This window comes from Cololabis saira, chromosome 13 (genome assembly GCF_033807715.1).
Source record: "Cololabis saira isolate AMF1-May2022 chromosome 13, fColSai1.1, whole genome shotgun sequence".
Lineage (NCBI taxonomy): Eukaryota > Metazoa > Chordata > Actinopteri > Beloniformes > Belonidae > Cololabis > Cololabis saira.
Window position 1 is genome coordinate 34,739,728 of NC_084599.1, and position 18,022 is coordinate 34,757,749.

Genomic DNA, 18,022 nt, shown 5'->3' on the forward strand with positions numbered 1-18,022 from the left:
ACACCTGACATGAGGGGCTCTCTTGTGATGTTTGTGAATCTCATTAAAACCAAGCCATCTTTCAGGTAAGCTGTGTCTGGGGACGCTTAAGCAGCAGGTACAATGGATCCCAGTTTGAGGAGTGCCAGGATATTTTTCAGGATGAAAGAAAGAACTGGACAAACTCCCCATGATGTCAACTGTTGATTTATTTTGAAGCGCACATTTTTCTTTCTTATTATTATTCTGTACGTCTCTATTGTAAATCACTTTGTGACTGGTGTCTGTGAAATGCGCTCTATAAATAAATGTTACCTACTTCCTAGCTGGATCGAAGCCTTTTCTTTCATGTGCCATGTTGGCAGGAGAAGATTTCCCCCAACCCAAAAATGGAAAAGTGGTGAAGGGAATACTTCAGGATCCCTTCAGTTGTTTATTTGATGCAAACAAATAAATTAAAGTTTGAGTAGCTCTGAGCATGCCACCAGATGTTAGTAATCTATGCTGGCATCCTGTAGATCAGGGGTCGGCAACCCAAAATGTTGAAAGAGCCGTATTGGACCAAAAACACAAAAAACAAATATATCTGGAGCCACAAAAAATGAAAAGTCTTGTATAAGCCTTAGAATGAAGACAACACATGCTGCATGTATCTATATTAGTTATAACTGGGGGAGGATTTTTTTTTCATTATGCACTTCGAGAAAAAGTCTAAATGTTGAGAAAAAAGTCAAAATGTCGAGAAAAAAGTCAAAATTCCGAGGAAAAGGTTGAAATGTCGAGATCAATAATGAAGTACAATATCGAGAAAAAAGTCGAAATGCAGAGAAAATAGTCATAATTTCGAGAAAAAAGTCGAAATGTCGAGATTAAAAAGGAAAGGAAAAAGGAAGAAAAAAAGAGAAAAAAAGGAAAAAAGAAGGAAAAAAGAAAAAAAAAGAAAAAAAGAGAAAAAAATAAAAAAAAGAAGAAAAAAAGGAAAAACATTTTTTTGAAAAAGCTCCAGGAGCCACTAGGGCGGCGCTAAAGATCCGCATGCGGCTCAAGAGCCGCGGGTTGCCGACCCCTGCTGTAGATGGATACCTTTAGCTATGTTGAATATTTTCCTGGTGTCCATTAACTGAAAACTGATGAATCACTCGAGGCTCACGAGCCCTGCCATAAGTAACACTCACCCAGAGGAACCTGACAGTTACCTTCCTCTTGCCTTTCCTTACAGCTAAAAGAACAAAATGAACAATGTTTTCTTCAAATAATTGTTTTTCATGATAAATGCATTTGCTCTATTTGTCTTGTGTATTGTTAGGCTGCAGCCGTGATGCATCACAGGGCTCCCTTGGCATCATTCCCATTCACCCCCCCCCAACAGTCAGATCTCTCCACTCTCTTGCCATTTTGACACCAAGGCAACAAAACAACAGGGAGGAGATGATGGTAAGAGCTTAGAAAACAACACCTGCGTCCCATCAAACAAAGCAGAAAAGGCACAGAGAGTGAGAGAGGAAAGAGAGGGAGGAGGACTGCTGGTTGTCGGGAGGCGACTGTGTAAAACCAAGAGGGAAGTAAGTGAGATGACGGGAACGAGACGGGCAGGAACAGTAGGGGCGGGTCCTTGAGAGCAGTGAGTAAGACAGAGGGAGAGAGGATGGGAGGATGTATAGCTGACAGGAGAATGAACGAAAGATGAGGGGGATTGAGAGAAAAAGAGAGGGGAGCACTTGGAGACCGACTGAGAAGACTGATTGGTTTTGTGTGAAATAAGCATTCATCTGGAGGATGGCTTCCAGCAATATGCACAAGCATCTCTCCATTTTCGGCACATGTGAGCGAAAACGCCCACCTGTTCAGCAGGAGGCAAACATATGGTTTCCTTTTGGCTTTAGGGTTGAAGCAACTGTTGCTTGATGCATTTCTATTCTTCTGCATCTAATGCGTACAGATGTGCGTATAATGTAATCAATTACACAAATGTTCACCAATGTCCAAACAGAAAAATACCAATCATTGTAAGATTGCTTTTCGTTTGAATTCTGTCCATGTTTTTGTCAGAGACACTGTCACCATTGTTTTTTTAATCAAAGGTCATTTCAGTTTTATTACATCCTTTGGGTTCAATTTGGCTGCTTAACATGATGAAATATTCCTCCAGGGTTGACAGAGGAACAGGATATTAATAAAACTGTTCGGTGAATTATTGTTCCTCCTTTCTTTCTTTTATCATCGTCTTCTCTTTATTGCTGTGAAATAGCCTCATCTCGGTGTCTCAGACAAGAGACAAAATAGATTACTTTCCCTTGCCACAGCAGAATCTGTGACGTGTGATAAATTTAGATTGTCAGACGATTGAGCACGAAAACATCTCGGGACAAACTTGCTGAAGGCAGTTTTATTTGATGTGAGCTCCACTTCTTTAGCATGCATGCACAGATTATTGGGGAGGTAAGCACGATAAGGAGAAACAGTAAAGACAGAAAATGAGTACAAGACATATGCAAGACCTTTTTCTTCATCCTTGTCACCAGTACTGGAGTTGAGGGGGGATGAGGGGGGATGGCAATAAAAACGGTCAAAATCATCCCCCCTTTCCATCCCTTATGTCATTTCATCAATGAATGTGGTTTTACTGCTATTTCAACATTTAGAGTCATCACCAGAAAAATAACTTGTTTGACAATTTTCACCTGTTTCAAGTGAATTTTCACTTGAAATAAGTAGGAAAATCTGCCAGTGGAACAAGATTTATCTTCTCATTACAAGCAAAAAAATCTTGTTCAACTGGCAGATTTTTCTACTTATTTCAAGTGAAAATCTACTTGAAACAGGTGAAAATTGTTTTTTTTTTTTTCCAGTGATGAGTCTTGTTTTAAGTGTAATAAGATTTTTTTACTAAAATGAGACATTTTAACTAGAAATAGGACAAATATTCTTATTTTGAGTTTTTGCAGTGATCTATTTTACTTATCCTGTGAAGGACAGAGTCATATTGATAAGTTCAGAAAACTGTTTTTTATTGTTGTGTTTTGATGTATTTGATGTAAGCCCAGTGGATATTTAAAGCTTACAGAAGGCTGCATTTAACTGCTGCTATGTCATTCCTGCAGTATTTCTGCAGGTGTTTTGGTCACTGCTATTATTTGTAATATATTATATTATTTGTAATCAGCACAAATTATCTGTCCCCATATGATAAAATCCTCCATCCCCCCTGATTTCTTTTTACAACTCGAGTACTGCTTGTCACTCCCAAGAAACACCTTCAACCCCACCTCCATCCTGTCTCTTGGTCAGTCATATAAAAGACCTGGTTTCACGACCATCTTGTAAACCTTTTCCTTTATTCTCTTTGCCACTCATCCATCACACTCCTCTCCATTCTTCCCATCCTTCCTGCTTGCTCATCATCTCCAGTCCACACCTGTCACTTATGTGCACGGCTCATCTAAAGTATTTAACCCCCTGCACCCTCTTCGCCTCTAACTTTTGCATCCTCACCGTTCCACTCTCATTCTTTCTCGCTAGTGCATATCTCCACCTCTCCGGGTTTTTTCTTCCACCCGCTCCCTAGTCTCACTATAAATTACAATGTCGTCTGCAAACATCACCGTTCAGGGAGACTCCTGCCTGACATCCTCTGTAAACTTGTCCATCACTATGTGGTTCTCAAGGCTGATCCTTGACACAGTCCCAGTTCCACCTGAAACCCCTCTGTTACTCCGACTGCACACCTCACTGCTGCCATGCTGCTGCCACAATGTTCAGTGCTTCTGTTCTGCCACTCGTGACGTCCTTACACAATATCACAGCTCCTTTTTCAACCCTCTCAGTCACTAGGGATGGGCGGTATGGACTAAAAAATGTATCACGATAATTTCTGGCATTTATCCCGATAACGATAAAAATGACGATAAAAAAAATACCAATTCAACTCCATCTTTGTAACTATAAATCTATCTCGCTCTCAGATTTATTTCCTTCTTTCTTTCTTTCTTTCTTTCAGGCTCATTTCCTTTTTTCTTTCTTTCTTTCTTTCTTTCTTTCTTTCTTTCTTTCTTTCTTTCTTTCTTTCTTTCTTTCTTTCAGGCTCATTTCCTTTTTTCTTTCTTTCTTTCTTTCTTTCTTTCAGGCTCATTTCCTTTTTTCTTTCTTTCTTTCTTTCTTTCTTTCTTTCAGGCTCATTTCCTTTTTTCTTTCTTTCTTTCTTTCTTTCTTTCTTTCAGGCTCATTTCCTTTTTTCTTTCTTTCTTTTTTTCTTTCTTTCTTTCAGGCTCCCTTCCTTTTTTCTTTCTTTCTTTCAGGCTCCCTTCCTTTTTTCTTTCTTTCTTTCAGGCTCCCTTCCTTTTTTCTTTCTTTCTTTCAGGCTCCCTTCCTTTTTTCTTTCTTTCTTTCAGGCTCCCTTCCTTTTTTCTTTCTTTCTTTCAGGCTCCCTTCCTTTTTTCTTTCTTTCTTTCAGGCTCCCTCCCTTCTTTCTTTCTTTCTTTCAGGCTCCCTTCCTTCCTTCCTTCCTTCCTTCCTTCCTTCCTTCCTTCCTTCCTTCCTTCCTTCCTTCCTTCCTTCCTTCCTTCCTTCCTTCCTTCCTTCCTTCCTTCCTTCCTTCCTTCCTTCCTTCCTTCCTTCCTTCCTTCCTTCCTTCCTTCCTTCCTTCCTTCACGTTGTGTGTGGATTTAACACAGAACCATAAATCCGACTTTACACAAAAACATCATCAACATCATCAACAAATTCTTATCGTGGGGAATTTTTTTGACGGTTTATCGTGAACGGTAAAATATCGCCCATTCCTATCAGGTACGCTTCCTCGAAATCTACAGACAATGCATCTTCTTCTGACTTTGCTTGTACTTCTCAATCAGCAATCGAGAAGCAAACTCTGCATCTGTAGTGCAGGAGTCACATTTCTTAAACCTGCTTTGACTAGTCTTTCCCAGATCTCCATTATGTAGGTCATCAACTATACACCCTTGTAGTTGCACCATCTTAAAACTTTGTTCTTGAAAACTGGCACTTGAAAACGTGTCCTCCTCTAAGCACACATCCCCACCAGTATTTCATCAGGACCAGCTGTCATACAATTCTTCATGCGCTTTAAAGCTGTTCTCACTTCACCCGTAGCGACCCCTGACAATGGTTGGTCCATGGGGATTATATCTTCCACTCTCTCTCTCTTTCTCTCCATTCACCAGTCCTCCAAAGTACTCTTCCCACTTTTCACTCACACTTTTGTCATTCATAAGCACATTTCCATCTCTATCCTTAATCACCCTAACCTGCTTGCACATCCTTCCCATTTCTCTGTCATACCATTCGCTATAAATCCTACTCTCCTTTCTTAGTCTTCAGCCTCTCATTCAAGTCGCCATAAGCCTCTCTATTTGCCTTACATCACATGTCTGTGTACTCTTGCATACTTCTATCTTTTTTGCTATCCAGTTCCTTCTTTACTAACCTTTTCCTATGTATAACCTCCTGAACCTCATCATTCTACCACCAAGTCTCCTAATATCATCTCTCCTCTGTCCAAGTGACACACTAAGCACCTTCCTATCTGCCTCCTTTATAACATTTTGTCAAGGCCTTTGTCAGGCTGGTGTGGTGAGGACCCAGATGCGGGAGAGGAGTAGGCAGGAGTTGGCAAAAACAAGGGTTTATTCCAAAAGAAGCAAAAAAAACAAAATCAAAGCGCTGCTTGGCAGGAAAAAAGTAACAGGAACAGGGATCAAAAAACCAGAATACATGGCGCACATGGAGGGAAACACAATACAGACCGACAGGGCACAAGGGAATGACAAGACCTGATACTCAGGGGCAGGGGCGGAGCAGGGGTCCCAGCCTAGGGGGGGCGAAGCATTCTAGATGGGCCCTTGAGGCCTAAACATCCCCGTTAGAACATAATCGATAAAAATGCCACAGATCAGGCCCAACCAACCACAATTCCAACAGCAGCAGCGACACGGTCAGAACCATTCAAATGAGGTTCTAGCACCATGGATTTACCAGTCATTATGTCAAACCTAATTATAAGCCTAATGCAGACTTTAAGATATAAGTATCAAACTGGAGATAAATTTCAAATGACATCCAGTGATGTCTATGGAAGCTCATTTCCGCCAGTAAAACAAAAAAATAAGATGAAATCTTAGCCTTAAAAATAAAAATATCCCCAGGGTAAGTCATAATTATGAGAAAAAGTCATCATTTCGACTTTCTATCTCATAATTTCGACTTTTTTTATCTCATCAGCCGGTTCTTTACCTTTCAATCACTTTGCTCTTATCAACGGCGAAGTCCCTCTGGATTGAGAGCAAGGTGAGGTTGCCAGGTTGGGCAGGTTTCAGCCCAATTGGGCTAAAAAAAATATATTTGGGCTGCTTTTCCTGGGTTTTACTAAATATTTAGGAGAAATTATTAACAAAAAAAAAGCTTCCATTATGGCAGAGAAAAGTAGAAATTTACACAATAAACTCACTGATAATATACATTCTGCTCCATTTTATTGTAGTTTTTGTTTGGAGCCTGAACTTTTTTTTAGGTTATTTAGTAATGTGAAGATGAAATGTATTACGCATTTAATAATTTATGGTTTTAACAAGAGTATGTAAGATTCGGGCTGGTTTTTCATTATTTCGGTGGGTTTTACGTTGCATTTGGGCTGGAACCTGTCAGATGTGGCAACCTCAGCAGCGGATTTCTTAATGACTCGTCTTTTTGGTCACAATAAACTTGCTCTCATCAACGGCGATGTCCCTCTGGATTGAGAGCAAGGTGAGGTTTGGTAGTCTGGCCCCATCCATGCAGCCCGGAGAGAGTTTTTAATCAACTTCAGCTGCTGAAACTCAGCATGAGTTAAGGCTCTGATGCGACAATTGGCTCGACGCATTGTTACGGCGTAGGGTACGCGGCGACGCGCACCCTACGCCGTAGGTTCTGTGTTGGTGTAACGCGGAACCATAAATCCGCCTTAAACAGATGTGCGTGCGAACCCGTGCATGACAGGCAGACACACACGGGGAGAAGGGACTATTTGTTTCATTTTTATTTTTTAAACAACTTTATCCTTATGAACGCAAGTGTTATACTGTCCAACTTTCCTTATTTTATTCAGAACACTTTTTTTTTTTTTTTCCTCTTCGGAGTGGGCCCCCCCGGAGCAGTGGGCCCGGGGCGGCCGCCCCCCCTGCCCCCCCGCCTGCTCCGCTACAGCTCAGGGGATAACGAGACACGACGAGACACAGGTGCAGACAATCAGGGCAGATGGGACACAGGCGGGGCTAAACAGAAACGCAAAGACTGGGGGAGGGAAGTGTCAAACCCTGACACATTTCCCTGTAGTTGTTCACTCATCTGGCAGTTCTTCCCCATCAGAACCCGTTTAAACTCCTCCATGATGTTCACAGAACAGCCATGTTTTATTTCTCTCTGCCACCTTAAAGTTTCCCATCTCTTTTAGATGACATCGTCTGCAAAGAGGGTAGTCCACCTGCATACTGATACTATCCCTCTTATATGTCACACTGTGCTCCTCCCTCATATTATTCACTACAGCCACTTTCATCTAATTTGCAGGGTCTATAACCATCGGTCCCTCCATGTTCCTGTCATTAACAGCACATTTGCCCGTCGCTCCCTCATCTTCTCTGTTCCCTTCACCAACATGATCATTAAAGTCTCCTCCATCCACCACTCTTTCACCCCACAGGAATGCTCTCTGCCACTTCATGCAACCCACTGCAGAGTTTTTTCTTCTCCCATCTCACAACCAAGAACTTGAAGGGCCTAGGGCTCTGACAATGTACATCACCACCCATCCAATTTATATCTTGCCCATCACCTCTTCCCATACTCCTCCTCCACCATCTATTTACTCCATAGTTAAAGAGGTTGTATCCTCCCCTGATGTTTCTATCCTTGCTGCCTTTCCACCTGGTTTCCTAGAAACACTGTTTCTCCACTTTCCCTCTCTGAATTGTATCAGCGGGCACAATTTTGAAGCAAGGGAACTGGAAAACTTTGTGCAAAACGACGAGTAAAAAAAGCCATCAGCCGATGTTAAATGAACATGCAAAGAAACTTTTAGAAACTAAATCTTTTGGGTCATAAATAACTCCATCTTTCAAGTGTTTCTGTTTTTTGTCCACGGGTCCCTTCATTTTCAGTTAATTATCAGTTTCTCCAATCACTTTACAGCAGTGACAAAAGGAATATGCATATTCAATTTAAATCCATGCATGTTGTCTTTACCAAAAAGTGTAAAAGCAAAAAACACAGCTTCATTTGATTAAATGGCTGAGCTGCCAATGGGACACACGTTCTTGTCAACTTCTACATAAAAAGGTAAAAACTACGGGTTAAAACGGAGAGAAGTCGACACCACTCTGCTCACGCAGCAACATGATATAAAAAGGGAGAACGTGTGAGCTCTTAACATCAAGTGATTGACGAGCAAGGTTAAAGTGGCCACAGTTCACGCAATCCCAGGAGCTGCTGTTGCTCCGGCAACACCCCTCATCTTTATCAGACACACAAGAGAAAGGGCAAGAGAGATACGTTTATTGAGGCTGTCACAGACACAATGGAGTTTGAGGTTGATATAAAGAAAGAAAAAAAGTGAGAACAATGGGTAGAAATTGACACGGTTGCTGGCTGACAATGTAAGTTTCAGAGCTCTCTAATTGGAGAATGAAGAGCTATTTGGTTAGACCCAAAATTTCTATAAATACTATCTCTGACAATAGACTGATGAGGGAGCTGTCAAATGATAGAGAAAAAGATGGAGCCAAAAGAAGTGACAAAAAAACAGAGTGAGGCAGCAAAGGGAGTTCAAAGGGTCATGTGAGAAGAGAAAGTAGACAAAAGTACACCAGCATGTTCTCACTCCCACAGCGTCAATCACTGTCATTTTGTGGACTGGGATATGCTCATGGTGCCATGTAAAAGGCTGACACAGAGATATCCTTTTGTCATACAACTCCCGCACAAGACTGCTGTCTTTCGAGTTTCACTCTCCGTTATTGTTTAGCTCATTTGAGGCCCCAGAATCGCTCATATGATTAGTTGAAGCCTGCCCTGATCAAACCCTCAAATGTGAGCAGTTGAAAGTCAAAAACGGCTCGGGAAAAGCTTCGTACTGATCTGGAGCCTCAACACCACGGTAACACTATTTATCAGTACTTTTTCTAAAATCAAAAGTTAATAATGCAAATTCAAATATGTACTGCAGACAACAAAATAAATAACAAAAAAAGAAACATCTGCAACCAGAACCTGCACAATGAGATGTGTGAAGGAAGTGATGAATCCCCACAACCAACGCAACCAATGAAACCAACGCAACGAGACAAAAGTGCTTTTGTTAGCCTGCAGGCATTAGTGGATATTAGAAGGTCTAAATCACTGCAATTTACTTTTCCTTTTGCTGCTGAAGTTTTTTTTGTGAAAGTGATTGGAGATGGCAGACCGACACCGGTGAAAAAGAAAAAAGCCTTTTCCCTTGTAAGTGTCTTTATCATAAAGAAGAATTAATTCAGGGGCTTGGCGCTCTTGATGTTTAAGTCTTGATAAGTCATAAAATAAAATCATTAATAATCAATTTCCCACATTGGAGACACCTCATGGACAGCAAAGAAATTAAGTTTGGTGCAGAAGTTGTGACATTTCTTAGAGGTTCGTAAGTAAACTGCTTGATGGTAAAAGTATTTTTGATGGTAAAGTAAAATTACTGTGGCATCAATTCAGCGCCAAACATTATAATCTCCACTACAACCCACTTAACACGAGTTGATTGATACGGTGCTGATTTGCCTCATTTAAGAAGAATAGTCAGTTCTGAGAAAGACGGCTCAGAAAAGGAAATGGTTTTAGAAATGATGGCGAGAAAATAAAAGTGCAACTAAGAAAAATAATTGCCCTCTTGGCTAGAAATGTTTATACCGTCACCATTTTGATTGGAGTGTGAAGTATGAAATACATTTTTGGCTTCACATTGCTCCTTGGACACATTTGGCTTTAATGATTCAGGAAACCCATAATGCATTGACTGAAATGAAAACTGTCAGCACTCAGAGTTTATTAGCTGTGGTTAAATATATAAACAGCAGGCCACAAGCAAAAAGAAAAAATTGAGATAAGTTGAAATTAAAGCAAAATCACTGATAAATTGCTTCCTACAAGGACTAAAAAAATGAGCAACAACTGAACAAATCCAAAGCTTGCTTAATTATAAAAAAGGAGACGAACACTTTTCGAATTCTTAAAAGGAATAAAAGGCACTTAAGAAAATAAAAGATAAAATAGAACTGGAAACGGAAAAAGAATTGTCTAGAATTAGAAAAATCAAATTTACAATTCAATACGTGGAAAATTGCTGTGTTGAGGTCACCACTGCCGTCTCACAGCCTTTGATCAGGAGTTTTCACAATGTCCCCGTATCTGTGCGTCAGTATAATTAGTGATTATAAATAGCCTGTTTGTCGGGTTGGGAGTTTGCACAGTTGCTCATCTCTGTGTGGTCCTGTGATGGAGGATGGAACTCACCTCTGGCTTAAAGAAGGGCTCTGGGATGCTCAATTTCCTGGGCAGGACCTAAGATGAAAGATACCAGATGGGATACCACTATGGGCCGGTCCCAATGAGGCAAGAGCCCGGCAACATCCACATCGACCAGATCAAATATGTCTATTAGTCTATTTACCTCCTCTTCCCTTTGGCTAAAAATACTGTATAAATACTATGGATGTGTTATTTAGCTGCTTCAGTTGAGGTGGGATAACAGAGACACATCTTAAATTTTCCAGCTCGGGTTGCATATTAACAAAGCTTTTAGTCTTAAATTACAAGTTTTAGACTTGCAAATGTAAGCGCACGTACACAATTTGTGGGTTAATAAGAAAAAAAATTGGCTTCACAGCCAAAACTTTGTAGCTCACAGAGAAATAGTGAAGCAAAGAACAAACAGCCCTATTTTAACACTTTTTGTGCTCATACAAAGTTTGTCTGTAGAGACTCTATCTGCACCATTACTTAAGTGGATTCATATTTTGGAGTTATTTTGTAGTTCCTTTTCCCCCTGTGCTAACATTCATTATATTATATTCCTCAAAAACTCAAAAGTGCTTTGATCCCTGTTTTATTAGTTAGTTGTTAAGCTTACAGAAAGTTGTTGTCTGGTAAAATGTTCTTACTTATTAATCCAAAATTCCAAACCTTAATCTCTGGTGCATCCGCAGCTGGACAGATTTCTTGAAACAAACAAGCAATTTATTTATTTAAATGAATTAAACAAGCTCACAAAAAGGTTTCTGTATTGTCAGATAACTGACAAATACAATAAAAAAATACTTTCTTCATGTTGCAAACCTTTTCAAAAAACTATTTCTACCCTTGAAGGAAGTTTACAGAAACATTTCCTGTCCTCAATGATTATTTTATATCAGTATTATTTAAAAATGTGCATCCGGACACCCTCCTTCCCCCGTTTCTGACCGTCATGCTGAAGGCTGAAACAGCTCAGACTCACTGAGCTGAGGGATTTGTCGCTCTGAGGATAGCAAACCAGAGCAATCACAAGAGGTTAAAATACTAAATCGATGTTGCAACATTAAGTGTATTTTTAGCCAATAGTCAAAACCTAGCAACAAAAACATCCTCAAGACATGGGCAAATCACAGTTAGGGGCAAAGAAAAGAAAAAAGGAGTGACAACATGGCAGAGGTAGCAGGGAAAAGGTTGAGTCAGAAGCAGAGTTTACTCAAGAAAACATGCAATGTTTAAAATAACATGGAAAGTGAAAGATAAAGATGAAAATGAGTAATGCACACCCACACCTTCTGCACAGTAACTGGAAAAAAGAAAACACCCACAACCAGTAAAAAGTAGACCTGCACACACTCTACACGGTACAAGTGTGCCACGTGAACTGGACTGCGGCCTACAGATGAAAGCAGTTGATTTGCTAAACTAATTCATCTCGTGGAGTTGCTCTGGTGGAGCAGAGAGAGGTTTTGCCACTGAAGCTTGCAAAAAACAATTTGTGGATTTTAAATATTTGTATTGAAGCTGCAACCACTTAGATGTGCAGCAGGCCTGTGCTCCTGATGTTACATCACAACTTCTCATAGACCAGTTTAAAGTAAGATTAATAGCTGCAGGAATGATTGTACGGGAGGTGAATAACTCACGTACGGCAAATAATACCTGCTGCCAGGGGTTAAGAGAGGAGAGAGTCTGATCATAGGCGGAAGGAAGAGAAGAGGAGCTCAAGAGCGAAAGAATGAGAAACTGCTGGAGAGAATCACGCCGGGGGAAAAGAGTCAGAGCACAGCAGAGCCGTCGGAGCGCAGGAAGACTGACACAAAGAAGAAAAAGTCAAGCAGAAAGGGCAAACAGTAGCAGCCAGTATCCTGCCTCAGAGCCACGAAGAAGAAACCACGTGAACTGTGCGATTTTCTCACCTGGAATGATACCCACTCGTTCACAATAGTGAATAAAGGCAGCCCACTCCTACTAGTCTAACTAGCGATGGCTTAAAAATCAGAGGGTAAATTTCCATGTATACTGATGAATAAAGTGATTATTATTATTATTTCAGGTATTTTTGTTTGTTGTCTTGGCCTTGGTCCACCCTGAAACTTCTCCACTAGTTTCTTGGAAAATGCTTGTGAGGTTAATGAAATATAATTGTTCAAGTTAATTAGGTCTATTGGCTGTTTGAGAATTGGGGGAGATGGGGATGGGGCCTCTTTCATGTTATGTCCTTTGGTCACTACTAGGAATGGGCGATATTTTACCGTTCACTATCAAAAAATATAAACTATACCAATATCAAAAAAATTCCCCACGGTAAGAATTTGTCATCTCGCGGTAAAAACGATAAATTCCCGTTGATGACGTTTTTGTGTAACAAACATGGTGGAAGGCGGATCTGAGAGCGAGGAGCTTGTTGTTAAACGAGGCTCCAGCTCCAGCTCTGGAACTGGTTTGGATTTAAAAAGAGAGACGAGGAGCAAACATCATCTATTATATGCAGAGTGCAAAAACAGAGTGAGTGCAAAGGATGATTATATATTTTTGTTCTTCATCATGTTGTCTTTTGCACTATTTTGTTACCCAACAGAAGGAAATGGTTGTTACATTTTGATATAACGTTTGACTATTACGAAACAAAATTGCAATAGTATCTAATTTGTGGCATGTTCCAACCACAGGTCAATTTGCACATTTTATTTATATTAGAAGAGGTCATCACTGATTGGATGTTATTTTCAGTGAACTTTTATTTATTTGTCCCGTTTCTTTATTTATCAGGTTGTATTTTTTTCTACTTTGTCATTTTATAAGCTAAGAAAACTTGAAGGACAATGGTACTTTTGCTGTTTGCACTGTTATCCCACTGTTTAAGTCATACAGTTTGAATAAATGTTGAATCTGTTCTTACATTTTAAACTTGTTTCATTTGAGTCATTATAGTTTTGCAGTACAGGTGTACTAATTTAATTGGTTTTTATTAATTCAATTTAATTGGTGTAGTTTAGTAGCATTTAGTATTCTTTTAGAGCAGTGTTTTGGGGGCTCCAAAGACTGAATGTGGTGATAGATTTATAGTTAAAAAGGTGCAGGTGAATTGGTATTTATTTTATCGTTATTTTTATCGTTATCGGGATAAATGCCAGAAATTATCGTGATAAATTTTTTAGTCCATACCGCTAGAGTTGTCCCGATCCGATCACGTGATCGGAAATCGGGGCCGATCACGTGATTGCAGACTCGATCCGGACTCGGACGTTATGAGCCGATCAGGAATCGGATATATATATCAGGGTTTCCGTTGTCCGGTAATTGCCGGACTTTGTCCGGTAAAATATGCCGAAGTCCGGTATTTTATAATCTCTCCGGACAAAATGTCCGGTGAAAATACTCACTGGCGCCGACATCCACGTGTGCGTTGATTTATGGTTCCGCGTCGCACCGACGCAGAGTCTACAGCGTAGGGTTCGCGGCGACGCGCACCCTACGCCAGACCCTACGTTGAAGGCTCTGCGTTGGTGTGACGCGGGACCATAAATCAACGCACAGGGTGAGAGCGGAGAGCACCGCATGCGCGCAGAGCACGCCTGTTTGTTTTGAAGCTGAAGCAGCCCTATGCTATCATGTCTGTTGTTGTTGATGTAAATAACCAATCACTGAGATATATTGCGCACGACAGCCAGAACTCAGGTACCAAAGTCAACAAAAAAAAGTGCATGATGAGTTAATTAAATTATGAGAAGAAGAAGAAAAAGAAGGAAAAAAAAGGAAAAGGAGAAGTTCTCCTTTTCAAATAACAATATAAATAAAATGTTACCAAACAAAATTATGAATAAAAATTACCTGTAATGGCAGGCAACACATCAGCTGCAGATGCAGTCTCTCTGCTCATTAAAATTTTTTATACTGACTTAAGAATGTTCAAGCTGCCTACCTCCTATGTGCTCAGTTTACAGTACACATGTTAAAATATAATAAAAGGGTCATCCTGCATAATTTTCTTTTCTCTTCTTAATTTTTTATTGTTTTATAAAAGTATCGGATCGGGACTCGGTATCGGCAAGTCCTCAAAATCAAAGGACTCGGACTCGGGGGCAAAAAAACCTGATCGGGACATCCCTACATACCGCCCATCCCTAGTCACTACTAGACCGGGTGTAACTTTGCGTCTGTTCATCTTTGGTTAGCTCTCTATGTTGAATAGTAATGGAGGCTCCACTTTCTACAAAGGGATCGTCCACATGTCAGGGACGACACGTCCTCTCAGGAGTATATTTATGATTAGAACAGACCATGATGGATAGATTAGGACTTACATCGTTGGGAGACACCGTGAGAACACTCCTGCTCTTCCTCATCTTTCCGTGTGTCGTTCCCGTGTTCTCCGACGACAGCAGCTTCTCATGCAAACCTGGAAAACACAAAGACAGGCATACTTGATGTTCCCTTTTTACATTTACAACAATATTGAAGAAAAACTTTTTTTAGCAAAATCTTTATATTAGCGGGAGTAGATATACAGTAATATGGTCTAAAGTCACTGTGACTCAAAGGCAAGATTTTATTGCAGGTAAGAAAACTAATCTTTATGAAAATCTTAACCTGATCCTCAATGTTCCTCTGTCCAAGTTCTGACCTCTTCTGGGGTATTTCTGCAAGTGTTTGTGCTCATGTTTTGTGTTTGGTTTTTAACATATGGGGCACTGCTTTGTTCCTGTTGAAGTGGTGTGTTTTCAGAAGTCGTGTGGTTTGTTCAGACTCAACTTCACACCTTTATCACAAAAAATAAATATAAAATGAAGGCTTTTTGCTGGTAAACCATCCCACAGTAACACGATTATAACAAGATAAGTCCTAATGTGCTACTGAAGCTAGTAGTCTGAAAATTTCCTCTTGGATTTTGTTTTTTCCTTCTGCAAATTCTTGAATCCGTCTCTCCCTTAATTTACACTTTTGTTTGTGTTTCAGGAACAACAGACTAAGCCTAAGCAGCATGAGCAGAGAGAATCAGAGCCTCTGAAAGGACACCGAGGTTTCCCCGGGCCAGCTCAGAGATATTATCCATCCAGCATGTGCTGGGGTCGGCCACGGGGGCATCTGGCTGTTGGACATCCCCAGAACAAGATGCATCTTAACCAGATGCCCAAACTGCCCAAATTATTGAAGCATTGCAGTTTGACCTTGGAGTGAACTTGATAGTATGTCCATTCCCTCCCCAGACAGATGGGCAACACCATCTGCTTCTCGGAGATCACTGCTGATCTTTTTCCCCTTTGGCAGAACTGAATGCTCCAGACTAGTAAATTGCCCAAACTATTTTCATAGAACACACCACACCTGCTAATGATCAATAAGTCAAAGACACGTTCGCAGCACTCCCGGCTGCTTCTCATCTTCTTAATGTCTGTGGAAGCTGCGAGGCTCTGGGAGTATGTACCTCATTTCCTTCACGACTGTAGACTGCATTTACATTTTCATCTCTTCATCATTCCAGATGCTCCTGTATGGATCTGTACTTATCAATCATGGTGAAACTGCTAGAACACAAAACTGATACTAAAAACCTTTCCTAATTTTAGTGTAAAGTATATAAAAGAAATATTCCCCAAAAAATATTTTTTTTTTTTTCGAGGTTTTAAGTCATTGGGACTACTTTCTTATGAGTTTCACTTTCACAACTTTGGACTACCTTGAAGAAAAAGCATCTGAACTTTCTAAGAAATGAATAACGGCTGCCATACAAGAACTGGGTCCCAAATTACAAATTACACAAAAGGATATATCACAGTCACGATCCGTGCTGCCATCTACCTCATTTTGCTGCTAACAACCTGAAATTATAGTGAAGAGAACTCATTTTTCTCTCAGCCCATTTTAAGACTAACACATATAATAAGATTATCAAGCCTTATTTGAAAAGCCCTCCTGCTGACGGAATTATATCCAAGTCTGCGAAAAGAAAGAAACTAATGTAGCACTCTCACTTTAAAGGCCAACTTCCTGTATCAAAAAGCTTTTGTAGGTGGAAAGAGACGGGTGAATTTTAATAATAGACATTAGTACACGTGTCCCTCTGCTCTTCACCTGATGCTTCAAATATTCTCACCATCATTCCTCTGTCTTTGTCTATATAAATTATACATTTTTCTTTTGCAGATTGAACTCTCAGCATGAGTTGATCAGCTAATCAAAATGAAAGCATCATTAATCACTCAGTACCTGCCGTCCCCCACACCCCACGGCAGTTAGATCTGAGCTCTTTATTACCCTTCAAAACACATCCACCATATTTGGGTTTATCTACATATTTTACCCTTGACATTTATTTGCATCTAACTTTTTGAGTTTGAGGCTGATGTCACTCAAAGATCATTCATTTCTCCTCTCTTAGGCATCTTCTTCCTACATGAAAAAGGACATCAGTCCATCGCCCCAGATATTAGCAGCATGGATTCTTATTTTTTCATTTCCATGGTGAAAAAAATTGAAAATTGGAGCAGGCAAGTTTCGTCCCCTTTCAACTGCAGAGCAGATTTCTGGTCTCTCCGAGAAGTCTATCACAACTTGTAACCCCCGGGCAGTGATAAATATTTAGAGGAATTTCAATTCCACCATAATATTGTGTAACTTTTCCAGCAAACTTGTAAACATGCTGGCTGCTTTTAGAGGAAAAGAAGAAAAAAAAAAACGTGTTATTTGTATCATAGCTCAAGAGTGTGTAGGATTTTTTTTTCTTCTTGGAAAAGTTGCCTCAAGGAAATGTTGTGGTTCAAATGTCAGCAATATTTGCAGTATAATCCTGTTTCCTCATCTTTTCCATTTATCTGAGGAAATGCTCCGTATCCACTGAACATGAGGCCTTTGCTTCGGTTCTCCACTTTACCTCCGTGGGAGCACCTTTTCTGCCGTTTCTCCTCAGAAAAACAAAAAGGTAGCCTGCAGATCTATTTCTTAATAACCTCTGCTGTATTGTAAGTCTTTGAAAACACTAGTTAAATAATGTAAGGCCTCATGTGACTTGCATAACTGACCGCTATGTTCTGATGGAGCCGTTCTGGACCGCCAAAGCACCTCACCGTCGGGTTTTTTCAGCCATTTGTTCTGAGTCGGTCCCTTGTCATGCAAGACGTCACACTGGTTTTGGCTCTCGACTCGTTCCCACCTGCAGTCATGGTCTTGGCTTCTCCGACTGTTTGGAGCGTGACTGCACTCAGCATGTTACGTTTGCTTCGCTGAGTCCTCGTTACGGATGCTAATGAACTCATACCTTCACTGCAAAACATACATCATGAATTAATAAGCCACCAAACTTAAAGTAATTTAACCTGTAGCATACAGTTTAATATCACTATTTCTGAACATCAACAGTCACATTAGTTGTCGTCGCTCCACGGTTTGAGGCCAGGGTCGTGTTGAACAAGAATCTCAGTGATCAGCAGATTATTCTTGATTGACTGTGACCTTCAGTAAGAAATCCTTGTAGATTCACTATAACAGGGGTCGGCAACCCAAAATGTTGAATGAGCCA

General features: G+C 40.3%; 1 protein-coding gene across 2 annotated transcripts in view; it reads right to left on the bottom strand.

Moving 5' to 3' along the window:
- The window catches only part of pde4ba (phosphodiesterase 4B, cAMP-specific a), a 234,395-nt gene that overhangs the window by 188,856 nt on the left and 27,517 nt on the right, over window positions 1–18,022 (bottom strand). Inside the window, exons 2-3 of one of the 2 annotated variants that reach the window (XM_061738743.1) lie at window positions 14,811–14,905; window positions 10,507–10,554 (exon numbers count right to left, since the gene is read on the bottom strand). In XM_061738743.1, the coding sequence (XP_061594727.1) occupies window positions 10,507–10,554; window positions 14,811–14,852 (90 nt within the window). In that variant the 5' untranslated portion in view covers window positions 14,853–14,905. The remainder of the gene's footprint in view (window positions 1–10,506; window positions 10,555–14,810; window positions 14,906–18,022) is intronic. The other variant, XM_061738744.1, reaches the window with a different exon arrangement.